The sequence below is a fragment of the Balearica regulorum genome, chromosome 20, assembly GCF_011004875.1.
Source record: "Balearica regulorum gibbericeps isolate bBalReg1 chromosome 20, bBalReg1.pri, whole genome shotgun sequence".
NCBI classification, from domain to species: Eukaryota; Metazoa; Chordata; class Aves; order Gruiformes; family Gruidae; genus Balearica; species Balearica regulorum.
The window spans coordinates 7,337,602-7,356,713 of NC_046203.1; the positions used below are offsets into that span (position 1 = coordinate 7,337,602).

Below are 19,112 nucleotides of genomic sequence, written 5' to 3' on the forward strand. Positions count from 1 at the left end.
TATTCCATTTCCTTGTGCTGGTCCCAGCTATTCAAAGAGAGTACTAGCTCTGGTATAGGGAAACATATACAATGCTTGGCTGTCCCAAATTCCCCAAGCAGGAGCTGCAGGAGAAGCAGAGACTGGAGGTAAAACGTATCATTTACTCCAGCCTATGTCTTTGAAAATGAAACATGGCAACAGATCTCACAGGATACTTGGAGGGAGAAATGAAAAATATGTTGTTGTTAGGGCCATCAGCAAAACCCACGTGTGCTCACTATTAATACTTTGTAAAGCAGCTGGACAAGGAAAAACAACCCAAAGCAGGGATGCTCCTGCAATAAATGTCCCGTTGAAGAAGAAGAAAGATTGAGGAGCTCAGTGGGACATGGGTTGGAAGTCACAGGCAGAAAAACAAGCAGCTTTGGCAGGTCTAGAGGTCACTCTGCTGGCGGCTGTCACCCAAACAGAGTGGGAAGAGCCACACATGAACTGACAGAGTGCTTGTGAATATTTATCTAGCGTAACGCGCACTTGTAGCACTGTCAGTGCGTGCTTACAGCGTGGTACTATTTAGCTATGTACAGGTAAAATGGGCTGGAAATACCCATGGAAAGACAAAGGATGTGTTTACAATTTGATCATCTGACAACGTTAAACACACCTTTCTCACAACCCTGCAGAATGCTGCCAGAAGATATTAGTCCTGCGAGACCGAAAGGGGAGACATGGGAAGAGTCGGCTGTTCAGCTCCTCGTCAGCTCCATTTCTGCCTGCCTCATCTCTGAGTTCTATGTCATGGCATACCATTTCCTGCTTTATCTGTCTCCGGTTAAATCACAGCCCTTCACATCTCGGCTGCTCTCTCTCCCTTGCCTTTTCTGGTCTTCTACCTGCACCCTTTACACCAGCCCAAACACATCTTCAGATGACTAAGTCATAGAATCATAGAATGGTTTGGGTTGGAAGGGACCTCAAAGATCATCTAGTTCCAACCCCCCTGCTGCAGGCAGGGACACCCTCCACTAGATAACGTTGCCCAAAGCCTCATCCAGCCTGGTCTTAAACACTTCCAGGGATGGGGCATCCACAGCCTCTCTGGGCAACCTGTTCCAGTGCCTCACCACCCTAACAGTAAAGAAGTATCCTCACCCAAAGCATCTGCAAACCCTGTTTTGATGTTGCAGGTGGTTGGAAAAGACAAGCTGCACCACTTCCATGATCAGCTCTACACTGGGACACCCCCCTGCCCGTACACATGACTTGCAGTCGCAGCCCTGCGAAGACTTGCTGCACCGACCGCAGTCTATATGCACGGCAGAAACACGGCTGCGGAAGTGCTGTCCCAAACTGCTCATCTTCACACCCCCAAACTAATCCACCGGATTACTTTTCCAATGGCTGAAAGAGGAGACGGATAAGAACTCGTGGAAAGTGCTTACCCTGCGGCCTTTCATCCCTCTTATCCCTGGCGCACCACGGACTCCTGCCGGACCCTGGAAGAGGAAAAGGGAAACAAAATGAAGATGGAGGAGGAGGAAGGCAGCAGCTGTCTGTAAGATCCCACATCCCTACATGATCTGCAGGAGCCTCAGACGCAGACCCTTGACAAGCAGGTTGGTTCATTAAATTCTTGCCAAAGGCATTACCATATTTACTTGTCTATAAATGGTCTTTTTTTAAACTCACTGATTGTCTTTGCATTATGAACGTTTAGGCCAAGGATCCTGGCTGAGGTTTGTATGCTTAAGTATCTGCAGCCTGTTGTCTGTGTAAGTGGTGTGATTTGAAGCAAAGTCGAACATCCAGAATTCCCTCCGAAGCTATTAAAAGCAGCTGTGGCTCAGTATCTGTACAAAAATAATAATAACCCAGATCTGTTTTTCAGTTGTCCAAATACAAAATCAGGCACCTCATCTTAGGTATCCAAGTTTGACCTTTTCAGCCAAATACTGATTTTGTCTTCAAGTAACTGTTGCCCTGTTAGTGCTGCATAAATATTCATACTGGCAGATAGATGCTAATTTCATACGGACTGTTGGTGTTGCGGATGATCCTGTTCTTACACTTACAGAAAGGGTTCAGGTTTTCTTTTAACCTAGATTCGTACACGCTTGATTCATTAATGTGCATACAGGAAACGCAGAAGAAAATTAAACAGCTTTTTTTTTTCCTGTTACAATATTTATCAGTTTCAAAAATTAAAGGATATGTTCAATTAACAGGACTTTATTCTGTATTACAACTTTAAAAACCCGTATTTGAAGTTAGTGCCTTTCTACTGTCAGAAAAGAAAACCTCAAAATGACACATTCCATTCTTACTCTCTCAAACATTCCACATCAAGTTTTGCTATTTATATATTAATAGCTTTTACCAACTATCAACCCTGCAGACTCCAAGGATCAGAACAAAACTGGACTGTGATCTTCCTACTGCTTGTGCTACTGCCACTAATAAAGATTTTGCTTTTGGAACGGAGGTATCTTTCTGCATGGCATGTAAGTTCAGAATACAAATGCTTAGCTGTTCTCACTCAAGATGGAAAAGTTAGTTGACTGTAACTATATTTGTAATCACAGTAAATCTCGGTTTTGCTAGTGAGGTCAGTAGTGACTGGCACAGACAAGCAGTAGATGTGTCAGATGCCTGTTTTATAGAGATTTTTATGATAAACACATATTGAAATGAAATTCTTTGCTGGTATTTGGAATATCCTCTTGGAAGTCTCAGCCTGTCCCAAATAGCTTATGAAAATACAAGCGCTGAAACATTCGTTGTGATAGCAAAATGTTGAGGGAGCAACAAGATACCATGCTGGGAATTTCAAGGAACTGTTTAGAGGATGTGTGACCTTTAATTTACTACCTATATATATATATTATTTCCAAAACTGTGTATTAACGCAAAAGATGTACCATGATGGTGAGCAGGAAGAGGAAAAAGGAATTCACAAGCCTCAGTGAGCTGAAGTGAAGGGCAGAGTTTCCTGCCATTGACTATACCTTCGCTTCCCATTCCCGATCACCATCTATTGAATTAATCAGCCATCAGAACTGCTAAGACTCACTGGATAGCTTAATCTCAAAGATTTCTCACAGTTTAGGACAAACAACAACAGCACGCCTCACATCTGGCTTGAAAAGCAAATAATGAACGTTCTGGTGGAGAAACAGGCAGAAACAGCTGGAGTTAATGAGTAGGGATTTGATATTAGGGGATTATTTGATTTACTGGCTTTGTGGAGAAGTTTGACTTATTGAATTATCACTTTTTGAAATGCAGTCTTGGAGGAAACATTTTGCTTGGATGAACTTGTTAGTTATTTGCCTGCAGGAGAACAGGGAACTGGCAGAAGCGGAAGGACCTGGGGACGGTCTCAGCTCCCAGAGCTCTGCAGAGAGGTTTCAGCATCTGCTCATACTGGTGTGGTCATGCCTCAGTGAAGTAAGACAAAACTCAGCCTCAACTAAAGGTACTAGTTAGTGGTGCACTAGATAGTGCCCCAGGACTGGGAGCTCTTTGCCAGAGGGTCGGTGCAGAACGTCCCTCTGCCCAGGACAGGACGTGCTCCCGTCCTCCCCAGAGCCCACAGCATGGGGGAGGCAGGGGGCCTGCCTAACCCTCCGACCATCCCCGAGTCAGCCAGCAGCTAACGTGCTGGGAAAGTTGCTAAAAAAAGGGACATCTAGAGATATCCAGCTGCCTCCTAGGCTTCTCTCAACAGCTAATTAAGTGCTGCCCTGAGGGGCCACAGACCAGCTCACTGCTGGGGGCTGCGGGCAGCATCACGCTCCTTTTATTACAAGGGCCTGGCCAGTGCCACGTCGCTGCTCTTCAGGTAGAGACGGGTCACCGCGAGGTGGTTCTTGACTTCAGACCGTTTCTTTCCTGACCTCCATTGATTTGCAGCTGTGAAATCTCGCCCCAGGCAGCAGCTGGCTGCAGCCGGTGGGCCCAGAGCATCCCTGAGCAGTGGGCAGAGCTGCCGCTGAGGCCAAACCTTTGGCGCTGCCTGGGCATTTCACTACTGGGATCTTCCTCCCAATTAACAACGCTGTGGGAATTCACACACTGAGCAAAATCCATTCCCTGTGCCCGCCCAGAGCTGCCTTTCCGTTGGATCCAGCAAACAACGTGCAGGGGCATTTGTGCTGCTGGGAAAGCTGGAGCTCCATCTAAACAACGACTGTGGGAAACTGGAGCCACGCTAAAATCTACCTCCACACCAACTGCACGCTCCAGCCACAGCTGCACGGGTGCCGACGAGCCCGTCCAGGCCGAGGGGGCATCTGGGGGCAGCTGCTCTGCCTCTCACTCCAGCGAGGGACTCTGCAAATGCACGATGCAGTCATCGCGTGATGCAGTCACCACGTGAGACAGTCGCGTGCTGTGATCGCCACGCTGCCAACAATTCGCAGCAGAAATAGAGGGCCTTGCAATAACACCCTGAGCTAGTGAGCTTGTGTCCTGCTAAACAATTGAGTCTGGATTGTGAGTTTTGGATCCCCCGTTAGGGAAATGGGCTACAAAAGTTTGAATTAAGCAGCACTTTTTTTTTCTTTAGCATCTCTTTCCATGTTGCTTTCATCCCTTTCCCCATATCTCTTGTTCAGATCAAACTGGGACACAGTTGCTTGACTCAGCCCATGAATGCCCAGGACACGGGATGCTGATTTTTGGTGTGTGGTGGTACAAGGTGATGATAGCCTTTACTTACTGTTGGTCCAGGGATCCCAGGAACACCCACTCCTCCTGGTATCCCGGGGTGCCCCTAAAAGGGAAGGCAGAAGAACACGTCTGGTGTGAATTCCCAGGATCTGCTCAGCCCTTCTTCCTCCAAGTGGGGAAGACAGGACAAAAGGCATTGTTGGTTGCTTGCAAGGTCCGGCAGTCCGTTATTTGTCAGGGTAAAATTGCTCAGGGGCAGACAGAGAAGGTCGGGTGTCAAAGGCCCAGCTCCAACCTCGCTAGCAATATAAGCAGCTAGATTTTCTGAACAGCCCAGAAGAGAATGGGCTGGATTAATATGAAAATCTGTCTTTGGGTCTTGCACTATGGTAGACAGGAGGTAAGTGTCAGAGCAAGACAAGATCTTGCTGAGGTCCCCACTGTTAAACTCCTCAATGAGGATCCCCGAATGGCAGCGCACATAGCACAGCAACACCCCGTGAGCCCTGCGTCTCCAGCTGCCCCTGCAACTTGGTGGGATGCGAAGAACAGATCCCTGCTCCCGGACCCCTCCTCCGTTCAGTAGCAGCATGCTTGGAAGCAGGCAATCCTTCAGGTGCCGCAGCTTGCCGTTCCTAGTTATCTCTCCCTGACGCTACAGGTCCTCAGCTGATGGAGCTGCAGAGCACGTGTCAAACCCCAGTGTTTCTTTGAAGGGGAGACTGCTGAACACGACTGCTGGGGAGAGGTTATACCTCAATATCCAGTCAGTCAAATGGCCGTTCCTGCCCCCACAGAGACAGTTACATGACAATAGCTGCAGATTCTTCCTAAAAGACCAGGAGAAGCAGCACCCTTTGCAAGGACAGAGAGAGAGAGGCAGCAGCAAGAGCGAGAGAATGCAGACTTACTCCTTACCATCGACCCCTTGACTCCTGGAGGGCCTGGGGGTCCCACCGAGCCACGGTCGCCCTAGGAGAGACAGAGGTGCATGAGGAAGAGTGAGGACTTTTGTTAACAAGCACTCTGAACTGGCAACAATGGAGATCTAGAGCAACGAAGCAACTAAATTGCAGTCTATGCCATCAGATTTCTACCAGAAAGGCTTTCGGTACAGAATAATCATCACTCTCTTTGGAGTAACCAGCTCATCAGAGTAGTTAAAGGACTACAGCAAGAATTAGTTAATCCTCCATATCCCAAGAGAGGGGACTTTACTATTGCCACCAAACCACTGAGGAACAAGAAACAAGCAATGCACTCAAGACCACCTTGAACTCCGGACAGTGCTAGGACTGGATCCCAGGAGATCTCCAGCCCTTCCCACCCCAGGCACGACATCCCTCGCTGTTCTGCAGTATCATAAACCCTACACGTTCCGACAGTTTTGAAAGCTGTGGTCACGAGGCCCTGCTGAGAGCAGGGAATCAAACTGGAAAAAACCAGAGATGCTGCCTGAAATAGATGGCTGGTGCTTTCAGAAGGAGACCATAGGCATTCTGGGGGGATTTCCTAGCCTGTGGCTCATACTGGGAGCACAGTGCAAACAACAACGTGTTTATGACAGGTTCAGAGCCGGATGCCTCCACAGCCCGCCCTAAAGATACTATCCCTTCTAAAACAAGCCACCCTTTGGCATTAAAAAATGTAACATACCAAAAAAAATCACTTATTAATTCCAAAAGCCTAACTTATCCCCACATGCAGAACATCTCACTTCTCCTGAGTACATCCTTGGCCTTACAGCTCAGCCAAGAATGGGAGACGAGGTGTGAACCTCCGTGAGCACCACCACGACCCGCTGACGTAAAGGGTGAGTCGAAGGCATGGCTCTAGCGACGGGACGTCGACTGTTCCTTTTTGGAGATGGTGGCAATTCCCACCACGACTGCCTGTACTCTCCCTCGCAGCCCCGGCAATGCACCGGGAATTAGGTGTGTTACATTTGTGTGCTCGGGGGGGATGAGGAAGGAGGAGTTAGCACATGCTGCCAAGCAGTTTACGCCCAAAATCTGACCTACCTTCCAACAGCTAAAGTGTAAGGGGAAATATTTTCTGGGCTCTAAGCAGCTTATTAAAAACAAACTCCAGAGTTTGTGTTGTCACCAGCTGGCCCTTGTAAACCAATGTAAGGATTTTTTTCCCCCTGAATGCATGGATTTTATTAAGTACGTATTAACTGTATTGTTCTCTTTGATAATCTTTGGATTCTACTGGCTTCAGGCTCAAGTTTTGCAGCTCTCAGGATGGAGATTGCTGACTCAGCTATGTCTAATGAAAGCATATTTCCCACTTCATTTAGCTCACAACAGCATAGTAAGCTGTAGGATACTATGCCCACTGGAGGCCTGGTTGAGGTTTTGATTTGATGATAGTTATTTCTGTCATCCGTAAGCTTGTCCTGGTAGAGAAGAAGCCTGATAGAAATCACAGCTGTGCTAAGGATCTCCTAGAGCAGATTTTCCAAGGACAGCCCAGGTTTGCCTTAAGACCAGCGTAACATCATCGTGTTACAGAGTCGATCTGCAAGATGAGGATAGCTCATGTGGTCAAGGCATTGGCATGGAAGTCACAGGGCCAGATGTGAATTTAATGGAGTGGGGAAAAAAAGATCTTCCCACGTCTTCTGCATGGCAAACCCCTTGTTCCTCGTTCAACGCAGGGCTGCAGCTGCCATTGAGACAGCTCACTCGGGCACCAATTTTCTGCGTAACCACCTTGGACACATCACAGACTCTTTATTCCTGTTTTCCTTCTGTAAAACGCAGCCCACATCATGTCATTCCTTTGAGTTCTTGTGTGCCTTGACAGTTTGGACTGAGCCTGCTTCTGCTACTGCTCCACCAGAGACCATGGAGTGCATTAGGCTTTCCAAAGGCTGCTGCAGACAAGCAATAAAATGCATTTGCACCGAACACAGTGTAACTGTCACAGTCTTGACATCATTACCCAGAGGACAGGCCTTGAAATAATAAAAGCGAGAGAGAACTGATGTGTGGAATGCATCATTTTATGCTTTTTACTATCTTTATGGCTGGACTGTGAATAATTAAACCACCAATGAAAACCAGCAGTCTGCAACTGAGATACAATGAATGACATGGATGATTTGTCTTTGGAAGCTACCCCTGAATAAAATTTTACACTCTAATAGAAAACAAATTAATGTCCATTTACATTTTTTATGGAAAATAAAGCCATTGTTCTTCCTGAAAGAAGCATGTATCTGTACTGTACACAAGAGGGCACCAGCCCTTAGTAGCGTGCCCAAAGCAACCACAGGGGCAGTGGGACAGGATGGTCCTTGTCAAATGCAAAGGGAAATATTTGGACCAGCCTTTGCTCAGATACATGGCTGCGCTCTTGTACCGTCTCTGCACCTGAGAAATTGCCGAGAGCTCCAGTTCGATGCAGGCTCAGCCCTGGGCCTGTGCGACCCTACTGGCAGCTCAGCGGGGGCTTGTGAGCACGACTCTGCACAAATCTGTAACCTCAACTCCTGGGACTCCTCCCCTGACGGGAACACAGGGCTGATGGGTCCCTCATTCCCAGAAAACACAGAACTGACTGTTAAATACAAGCTTTCTGGCAGATTATGAACGAATAAATCTTAAATTTTCAGAGAATATTTGACAGCATCTCCTTGGAGGGCAAGCGCATGTTAATTCCTAAACGTGAAGTGGATGATTTTTGCCTGGCCCAAGGCTAGCTCAGACACCCTGGGTGTGCTGCCTTCCCGGGTGGGTGTTGCACTGACACGACAACTTCAATCTCCACAATATTCCTCCCGCCCCAGTCTCACTCACCCTGCAAAAGTTACAACCCCCAAGTCGTTGCAAGCAATCTTACCTTGTCTCCCACTATTCCAGGCTCCCCTACGGGACCAATGAAACCCATTAGACCCTGAGGAAAGAGAAAAGCCCAATTAATTTTCAGTTTTATTTGCTGAGAAAGTAAACAGTTTCTTTCGTCCACCTTGCTGGTTGAAATAGCACAGCATCCCTCGTACACTGCTCAGTAATTCCTACTGGCTACCAGAGCGGACAGAGTTGCTCCCGGCCATGGGAACGTCTAACTCCACAGCTGGTTCTGCTTTAGGCGCCAGCTGGAACGGCAGCACTAGGATCTGCAAGAGCCACAACACACAGTATAGGGGATGAGTTAAGCACGTTTTGTAGAAAGGCCGAGTCCATAGCGTGGCTTTGTTTTGCAAGCGTTTCCCAAAACGTCAGCGCAGCTTCCCTAAGAGCATCGATAGCGGGAGCTCCTGGGTTGCACAGCCTGAGAGTTGCCATCGTTTTAACTGCTGTACCGGGTAGACTTCCTCTGGGTTAATCTGTGCTGCCTCAAACCCTTGTGCAAACTAATTTTGCCCTGGATAGTGTCATGCCGTTGGGATGTCAGGAGGAAACAGAGGTCTGAGGATGCAGCCAGAGGGGCCAGCAGGGCAGCAGATCTATCACGCTACTCAGAAACTATCTTGGAAAAAAAACACCACCCAGTCTAAGATCAGGATTTGTTAGGATTTAACAACATTTGGGATAACGAAGAAACAAACAGAACTGCTTTTCATTAGAAAGATGGAAACAGATGTAATCTCAAGCTAAGATTCCTGAGAATTAAAATACAGCAGCCTCCGCACCAATTCAGCGGGTTTCTGGCTCTAGAGATGCAAGGGACCATCCTCCCTGCCACGGCAGGCACTCGCTCTCTCGCTGCATGATTCCCACAGCCTCATCCCTAGTCCCTGTAAGGGTCACTGGGAGACAGATATCTATATTTAGTTCCTCCAGTGAGTCTGTAACTACAGGGATTCATCCCCTGTTGAAACACTTCATAACCTGCCCACAGCTGGCACGGGTGGTGTCATGCTCTAGGCTTCTTTGATTTTAGGCACTGGGAGGTGGCTGCTGAGCAAGTCGGAGACTGGAGATGGATTCTGCAGTGGTATCAACCTACTCTTCCTCTTTTTAAAAATAATTTGAAATCTTCATAATAAACAGTAAAGTTCCTCTCTGCAAATGCAGCTCACCTTTTCACTTCAACACCAAGGAGGTTTTTAAATGACACCCTCAAGAAAACATTCAGCACGAACAAACACGAGGGAAAAAAGCTCCACTAGCAAGGCAGCTTCCGGAGTGTGGTCTCAAAAAAAGGAGAGCTTTTCACCCTGCTATCTCCTTTCTGGGGGAACAGCAAGAAAAGCAGCAAAAGTTTCCTCTCTGTACTCCTGCTTCATTGCTTTTTCTGTTCCCAGCTGGCCTGACACGTGTGCAGTTTGTAGAGGAGCTCTCTGCAGTCTGTGCATCGCTGCGGTTCTGTTTACATCCGTGCATTGACAGTGTAAAGTGATACTGCCCAGCTATGGAGGAGCATCTGGCGCGGACAGAGCAGCCTACTCACAGGTTGTGCAACTCCTCCTGCCACCAAAAGCCTCTCTTCTCCATGAAGTTACACTCCCAATGTAAAGCTGTAGCACAAAATAACCAGCCTCGTCGCTATTCCCGTATGTGTGAGGCTCAGCAGACCCATTCAGAGACAGAAAATACAATGTGGGTCGCTCTCCAATGACTTTTAGAGGGAACAGCTTCTGACGGTGACTCCAAATGCCGAGAGACTTCATGCATTAACATTCCTCACATAGTGCAATTAAATGCCATCCTTTGAACATCACTGGAGACAGGAGCTCCTCAGTGAGGCATGCTGATGGGATCAACAAAAGCATCTCTCACTGCTCAGCTGGCTTTGCCTCTTGCAGGGACCAGCCACCGCGCTCTGCTCTGAGCGGCTCTTGTCACCCTCTGGCGTGGGAGCAACGTCCAGGTGAAAAGGGTCTGGAAAAAAAAAAACCTCATAGAGAGAAGCAAGAGAGCTCAGCGGGTATGTCAGAGCCTGGAGTTAGATGCTTGCATTAGGAATTCATCCAGAGATGATGTCCCAGGAAACCGGCATGCCACTGTGCCATGATGGAAATATTGATTAACCATGGGAAACTACCAGAAAAGCTCTACTATCCCGTCGGGGACTTGATGTCACCAACTCTTCTGACATCAGCACTGAAATGGTCTTTGCTGTGTCCAAAGCTGAGGCACTCCCAATGCACAAGCGTGCCACTGCGGCCGGGCTGCACGGACAAGACGCACGGGGGAGCAAAGCAGTGCCGGACTCAACGCAGGAACCAAAGGGAGAGCAGGCAAATTTGTGGCATCTGCACACACAAAGCTGCCACTGGGTGGCATTGCTGAAGGCTGCTGAATCAATTATCCCTTCAATTAGACACAAGTGCAGATACACAGCTGATAACTGCATCCAGTTACTGAAGTCTTCCAGTAGCCCAAGGCCACGAAGGCAGCAAATGTTAAGGCAGAGGAGAGAATGGTAAAGCAATGAGATGAAACAAGGAAATGCATTGCTAGCCAAAAATAAGATAATAAAGCAAGAGAAAATAAATCTGTTCCTTCGTTTCCAATTTCTCAGAAAAACTGCAGAACTCACTCTCTCTCTCCCTGGGAAGATGCCCTCTTTAAGATATTTCTGGTTTCTTCCCTGCAGAAGAAGAGAGATCCCTGCTCTTGCAGCAAATGTTGTTACCATTCAGAACAAGACTGAAACACTTCTGCGGGGCTTGGGGTGCGGCGTTGCATATCCAAACTCAGGCTTGAAGGCTAATACTTCTGACACAGTGTCCACAGCAGCAGCAGCTCCCACCTTAAAAAGTCTCCAAGGAATCTGGGTCACAAAGTGATGGCTGTGCTTCCCAGCCAACCTGATGCTGCTCTACGGATGGTTTGCGGAGCACCGATCGCAGCACGCCAAGCAGCCCCCAAACCCAACGCCCTCCCAAGACCCCTCTCGCTGTCACGGATGTGCCGTTCGTTGTCACAGCCTGTGCAGAAACCCGCCAACGCCAGCGGGGGAGAGGCAAACCCCGCACCGCTGTGCAGGTAAGCGGCAGGATGGAGGGGGAGCACAGCCACAATTTCTGGCCTGGTTTTCACTCCAGAACCAGGGGAAATTCTGACTGTGCTGGTACATCGTGTTCCTGCTCAAGGGACGATGTTGCAGCTCCCCGCGTACCCAGCAAGAGGAGCATCCCGTGGCGTGACCAGGGTCGAGCAGGGCCCGAAGCGAGATGGCAGAGCAGGGACCCTGTGAGGTGGCCGGCTGCCAGCACAGTAGCTCTATAGTGTTTGCAACCAATACTGGCTGCTCTGGGGTAAATTAACCAACGTCGCTGTGTCTGCAAGCAGACACAAATCGAGATAGATATGTCTGGGCAAAATAAATCGCGGTAAATTACTGGGAGTATATGAAACAACTGGGGGAGGTTGGGTAGCGATACTCTCCACCGGCCAAAATGGGATAGACACTAAAGGGAACACAAGCAGCAAAAGATTTAAGTTTTAAGAACCAGAAAAGCCACCGGTGGCAAATATTAAATCAAAGCAGACATGAATTGTGGCCGTTACACTAAAATGGCTGTGGCATAACGTGTTTTTCCCAGGTTCCCAGGGTTGAAAAGAAGCCCTGCATCAAACACGACTCCAGGCAGAGTGTGTAATGATGCACGTGAAGTCCCAGCAGCGGTGGCTGCCCGGATAAAGGCCCACAGTATACAGGAAAGAATGTAAAACATTTATATTAGACGGGGAGTTCAGCATGTCGCTCATGATTCAGTCTGCTGTATTCCCCAGCCAAGGGCATGGCGGAAAAGGGATGGAGATTGTTAAAAAGTTGCTGGGGGCTTGGGGGGAAGGAAAAGGGGGGGGGACCGGCGGGTTGTAATTCCTAACTCCTGTCTGGCTTTCCCCATTTATTGTCCAGCCCTGTCATAATTAAGCCCCCCCTCTTGGCTGCATCAACAGAGAGCAAGTCAGCAATGAAGCCTTGCATAAATCATAGCCCATTTGAGAGAAACAACCGAAAGGCGAGCCCAGCGTGAGCAGGGTCTCCCAGGGACGGGACCGCCAGTCGCTCCCAGCAGGAACCGATCACGGCCTTTCTGTTTTACTGGTTCGCTAGAACTCAAAACAAAACAAACCAGGGACAAAGGACGGGAGGGAGTAAATGTACAATCCTCCCATTCAGATGAAAGAAAGGGAAAGTAAAACAGTAAATATCACAGTTTAAGGGAGGACGCTCTGACCCGCAAAGCAAAGCCACGCAGTTTAACCCCCTGCGCACCGGGCTCAGCCGTGGCCTGCGGCCGCGTTGAATTCCCAACGGCTCTGGGGAGCGAGAGAAGGAACGGTGGAGACGTGCGACAAAACACCTTGGCAGATCAAAGAGGCTGCAATACGCTACAGTGCCCGTAAATCCCCGAGTGAGAGGTCTGCAGCTCAGAAAGACGCTCTGGAGGGGAAGGTAAATGCATTGGGAAAGGCGCTGCTCTAAGACGTGGGAAACACTGGTGCAACTCCCTGCTCGGTTCTTGGTGACCCATTTGGCCTTGGTCAAGTCAAGCTGTATCTCCGCATGTCAGACCCTACTTACAGCACATCCCTCTCTTGAAAGAGCACCGCAAGGGAAATACATTAAGGAGATAACCGATGGCTCTGCTTTCCTTTGACAAATTATTTTAGGACATCTGATATTGGGACAACATGCTTCTCCCTCGAAGGAACAGATACCCCAAGGGGTTGAGGAGTGACTGCCCTTCCCAGCACCATGCGACGGGTGCGTGGCTGACCCTAACATCGCCATGCGAGCAAGCAGGGCTGTCACTTCTTGTACAGGAGGAGGGATTCAAAAGCTGTTCCTGCCATGACAGGACCTCCTCGTTCCCATTAAGGACGTAGCTCGACCTTAGCCTCTTCCAGCCGGCACAACTCGTCACTGGTATTTTCAGCCTCTAGTGCAGAGCAGGGGAGGTCCATGGGCTTGCAGCACCTTTCCCCAGTTTGCTGTCCTGCCTGCTGCAGGGTGTTGCTTCTCCTGCAGGGCTGTCTGACCTTCACCATGGACATTTTGGTGACATCCTCCTGCTCTGCATTCCCAGCTCTGGAACAGGAAGGCTGGTGGCCTGGGGCAGAGGCCCCGTATTCTTCATATTCTTCTGCCTCCATCTACTGGCAAGGAAGGGTTAAACCACACACATTTCCAGGGTACAGGGGAGCCCAGCAGCTGGAGTCCTTCCAGCATATGAAGACAACAAGCATCTTATGAATGAACTTCCCGAGTCAGTGTCCTTGCAATGGAAAAACAACACATCAGGGACTGCCCTGTGGCTTAAAAGCTCATTTTTCCAATGAGAGCTCAAGTGTCACTGGAAACCTTACAGAAACTCCCATTGCCTAAACAGATGTCCCTAAGAAAGGGAAGAGAGCTCCAATGAGATGGATGGCTGATTGTTTCTCGTGCTGTTATACTGAGGTTTCCATTCAGAGGGAACCCGTACGGAGGGCAGAGCAGCAACTTTGAAAAGTTTGACCATTCCCATTATGCCCATGGAATAGAAAACATCAAGGCCTCCACAAGAGAAAACAGGGGTGAGGTGAAGGTGTCTTGCAGTGCCAAGGGACCTTGGTAGCCCGACCTCTCAAAGCTCTGCCAAAAACCAACCCAGCCCCAACACCAAACGCTGAGGCTGAGGGAGGAATGAAAACCCAACACTCCATCATCGTTCAGCAAAGGTGTGATGGGAAAGGAGGTTATTGCTCACTAATCTGGTGCGACATTTTTGTTCTAATGACTTGACTGTTATGGAAATTTTTTCTGGGTGATATTTCTAGACAGAGACTAATTGACTAAGAATAATAGAGGCAGCTTTCATACCACTGTGCTGGTTTCAGTGTCAGCGGAGGCCAGCTGTGTTTTCTTTTTGGTGAACAGTGCCTACAGTTTTCATCCAAGGTCCGTCCTGAGGGACATCAAAGAATAATAATCCTAACGATGCTTTGTCCTTAAAGGACAACATTGTGTTAAGGATCTGAAAGTACTTCTAAATATTCATTTTTAACTGTAATTCAACAGTATCTGTAAGTGCTACCTGAGAACAGGAGGCATTGTGGTAAGCACTGTTCAGAGCTGTCTCAGGCCTTCCACTGAAGGGGAAACTGAGGCACAGAGCACTGGCAGGTGTTGCCTGAGATCGTGCAGAATCTGATAAAGCTGCAACTAGAACTCAGATGTGTGGAACAACTTTGCTTCTTCTGCTGGTGTTCATGGAGTAAATTATTAACCACAATATAGAAATGACTCTAATTTCCAAATAGAAATAGCTGTCCTTGATATATACTGAGACTCATCAGATTGCTGGTCCTGAAGAGGATCCACCTTGGTTTTTTGGACTTGCTTGGTCAGAAACCCATGGAAGAAGCTTTTGCATACAGAGGAAAGAAGAGCCAGAGAGGCTGACAAGCTAAACCAACCCAAACTTGCTGACCATTTGGCAAGGAAAGTGCTGGGAAGGACAGCGGTGCTGAGAAGCAACACCCTCTTTGCCAGGGCCAGCTGCTGCAGCCAGCTTGGTGTGGTCATGTAGGAAAGCACAGAACATGTTGGAGGCTCCGTGGCTGCAATTTCAGGGTTGGTGGTGGACAAGTTGGTTGGTTTCAATCACAGAGACATGGGAACAATTGTTTCTTTTTCCTTGATGCCTGTGGTTCCCCTGAAGCCTAGAGGGATGGTGCATGTCCCCCTGCTATCCTAGCAGAACGTTCTCTCTTGGTGGTACAACAAAATGCAGCTCAGTGCCTCTCTTCTGCAGGGTCTGGTTTCTTCAGCTGCTGTCTCCTCTGCTCCCCAAAAAATCCAGTGGGAGTCAAAGCAGCACAGCACCCAAAGCAGAGGATCCTACCCTTAAAACTTACATAGACAAAGCCTGGAAATTGCCCTTTTAGGGATAAAAGGAATACACAGAAATGCATAATCTCTTTCCTGACCATGACTTTGCCTCCTTGAGAAGCACAGCCGGCTGTATGTGCTGTGCTGCTGCCAGTACTGACAGCACATCCACCTGAACTGTGACTTTATCAGAGCGCTCTGCCTATGGAAAAACCTCCAGTTTAAAACAGACACCATGGTCACTGCCAGTGCTGTTCACCAAGAGCTTCAGCCAGACTAAGAGCACCCCAGCTGGAGCACCAGGACTATGGACAGGTTTGAGGTGGCCAGAAGACCCTGGCCACTGTCCTCCGCTTGCATTCTGGTCATCTAGGAGACACTGTACATAGGAGATGGTCAAGCAGACAAGGAAAACAAAGAGTTTACCTGCTCACCAACTTTCCCTGGTCGGCCTCGGTTTCCTGGCTCACCCTGCAGGACAAGGAGACACAAGGCACACCGGTTACTTGGTGCTCCCAGTCAGACAACGTGATTCTTTGTACACCCAGAATTTAGGCTGCTGTGTGTGAATCATGGAAAATCTGCAAGAAACATCATCTTACAAAACCCATTGTGACTTGATAGATAATCCAAAGCAAGAAACACAGCTGACACAAACATGGAGCAAATGCTTGCTGTTCTGGAGTGAAATGCCCCAAAAGCAGCTGGTCGTGCTGTGGTAAAATAACCTTCACAAAACCAAACTCGGACATTGAAACATGAACTGTCTACTTTCCTGTGGCATAGCCTAGTCCTGGTTGCTTTATCCCCATGTTTAATAAGGTATCAGGGATGCTCCTGAAGTTGAGGTGTTTCTGACACATAACATTTCAATCTGAAAGACTAAGTAAAACAGACAGACGAAGACAGAAACACAGCAGCAGCAGGAAGAGAGTAGGAAAGGACCATAATTAACCAAAGGATTTGAGGAGCATCTAGGGGAAGGAAGAGTGCGGACACCATGGGAAGGTATAGTTCCTGAATGACAGAGGAGAAGGGATCCTGAAAATTCACCTGCCGGTGGAAGTGTCACATGAATAAAAGACAACCCAAATATTCCCAGGCAATGCTGCACCCTGATTCTGCTCTTGCAAAGTCTCAAACACGGGCATGTTACTGTCACACGGAGCATCCACGTGAAAATCACAGAAAGAACCCACACGAGCTAAATGCCAGTGCAGGATGAGAGAAATTCAGAGAACGACAAAAATGAGGGGTGAAGAGAAAAGCAGGAGGCAGAGGAGGAGAATTTCAAACCCACCAGGGATAAGGGCAGCCGTGGCAGCAGCCGAAGGCCGGTGGAGTGCCCCTGGACAGGCCATCCAGAGGCCAGAGTCACCACTAACCAGCATTGTCTCCAGGTGACAGCAGCTGTATTTTCTCAGTAGGCAGATACTCCAGATGTGCTGCCAGACCACATTTTTGCTATTTACTGTTTGAAGAGATTGTTTTTGTTGGGCTTTCTCTTTCCTTTTGAGTGTGGGTTTGTGGAGCAGACTGCCCTGGGATGGCTCCTGCTGCTAATTAGGCAGCAAAGATAGGAATGATGTGCATTGTTTCAGAACAAAAACGTGGAGCAGCAATGGAAAATAAGATGAGAAGATGGGGTTGGTTAATATCAAAGGAGGAACACACTTGTTTATAATAAAGCGCATAGCTTAAAAAATGCACCATCATTCTTTTTGCTAAAGAAACCAAGCAGAAGTAGAGACCCCAAAATTCAGAGAAAAAGAGAAATCCTCTGTTCCCCTTGTCCTTTCTGGAATGAATACCTTAGGCTTAGAGCATGGTAACGTTGAGAGAAGATACTTCCCTCTCCCTTTCCCCCTTCCACCCACTGCTTCTCAGATGATGAACAAACTCCTTCCTCACCTTCAGACCATCGGGACCAGGTCTTCCTGGAAATCCCTTCCGGCCAGATCGACCCTGAAATACATGGAAGAACAATAAACATAAAAAGCTTACAGCTGCCCTTGGGCACAGCAGTGTATCTGTATGGTGCAGCTTACAGGCAATGCTCCCGGGGAATTCACGGTGCTAGAGATGTAGCAGCCCTTACTGAGGCCAAGGCAACACAAAAGGAAAGCTCTGTGTCCCGAGCGACACCGGGTTTGATCCATGGGGAACATGTCTAGACAGCTACTCCAAGGTTCAGCCCATTTCTGACCCTCCAGCTTGATTCCATTACTTAAACATCACATCAGAAACATGATGTGTGGACTATAATCAACCAAGCCAAGGGCTTTGTGGCTGCCCTTTGGTTTATTACATGCTGCATTCAGCTGGATTTATTCTATTTCCCGCAGTTTTCCTGTAGCAATGCCAGCAAGGACACCAGCAGCCTGAGCATTCAAAGATGGTACTTTCCTAGTGTTGGCAGGGACTTGGCCAGGTACGCTTCTTATGGGCTCCATCCCTGGCATCCACAGAGGATTTGGGAGTAGGACTGTCCCTGCAGCAGGGGAAGCCAGGCTGACATTCACAGCCACAGAGAAGCAGAAATAAACCCGCAGACCAAAAGGTTCATGTTGAGCTGTCCCTTTGGCTAGAAGAACACTTAGGGTGCTGTCCCAGGCACTGGAGTAACTAAATTTATTATGTTGCTCCAGAAGGGAACAAAAGTGTCTACCAGAATGGTGGAGGAAATGCAAGAGAAAACATTTATTTTCTGATCCACCTAGAAGCTCTAGCACAGTTACCAATTTTCAAGACAATGACAATTAGGTACATGACCATTACAAAATCCTGAGCTGGCAAGCTCACAGATATGACAATATTCTTCTTCCTTCTTCTAACCGCGTTTCTGTGATACATCACTGTGTTCAGAGTGATATAGAGGTCAAAAAGGACTCTCTCTCACTGTCCGGTCTTTTTTCTTGCTTTGCCCTCTACTGATTGAAAAATACTATAAATCAAGGAAGAAACATCAGGGCTGGTTACAGAGATGGTCTCCAGTCAGCGTGCTTTATCTTGACGATGAACTATTTAAACGTTAGAGGGTTTTTCAAGGTCTGAGACTTTAAGCAAGTTACAAAATCAGAGTCCCACTCAACACCCTGTGCAAGACACTGTTGATTTTCAGCCATCCAGGATCAAGCAGTTGGACCAAGCCATGGACAAGACAATATTTCTTAGAAGGGCACATCACTCCCCAAACCAAGAGGTCTGAAGTTTTAATTTAACTACAATTTCATTGCAAGGTCAACAGAACTGGTAGTAACTGAGTAAATGACTGAAACCTACCTCTGGACCAGGGACTCCTGGTGGTCCTAAGGGTCCTTCATCTCCCTGAGGTGAAAAGAAATAAAAAATAAAAGGCAAAGTAGTGACAAAATTAGGACTCACCATGCAGCAAGAATGAAAGATCTGCAGTATGAGCAGCAGTTAAACACAGGCTGTGTGTTCAGCTGTCACATTTTAACAGAGTCCTTCTGAATCTTAGAGCAGGCAGCTCAGCATCTCTGAGGTTTCTCATCTCCCTTCCCCATGTCAAGAAAAAAAAAATCTAAAGCCAAGTCCTGTCAGTAGAGGCTGTCCAAAATTTGACCAAAGTCAACACCAGTTGATTGGGCCTATCATGGGCTGGATTTGGCCCACAGGGTACCCTGGACATGCTCACATGCCTCTGCTTCATT

The 19,112-nt window shown here is 48.0% G+C and overlaps 1 protein-coding gene across 3 annotated transcripts in view; it reads right to left on the reverse strand.

The window, feature by feature from the left end:
- Nucleotides 1-19,112, reverse strand: part of COL27A1 (collagen type XXVII alpha 1 chain) — a 162,479-nt gene that overhangs the window by 53,884 nt on the left and 89,483 nt on the right. For all 3 annotated transcript variants that reach the window (XR_012838465.1, XM_075772219.1, XM_075772221.1), the window contains 7 exons: nt 18,721-18,765; nt 17,350-17,403; nt 15,865-15,909; nt 8,503-8,556; nt 5,572-5,625; nt 4,703-4,756; nt 1,425-1,478 (listed from right to left, as the gene is read on the reverse strand). Coding sequence is in view for 2 of the 3 variants with exons in the window: in XM_075772219.1 (XP_075628334.1) it covers nt 1,425-1,478; nt 4,703-4,756; nt 5,572-5,625; nt 8,503-8,556; nt 15,865-15,909; nt 17,350-17,403; nt 18,721-18,765 (360 nt within the window). In the remaining variant the exon portion in view is untranslated. The remainder of the gene's footprint in view (nt 1-1,424; nt 1,479-4,702; nt 4,757-5,571; nt 5,626-8,502; nt 8,557-15,864; nt 15,910-17,349; nt 17,404-18,720; nt 18,766-19,112) is intronic.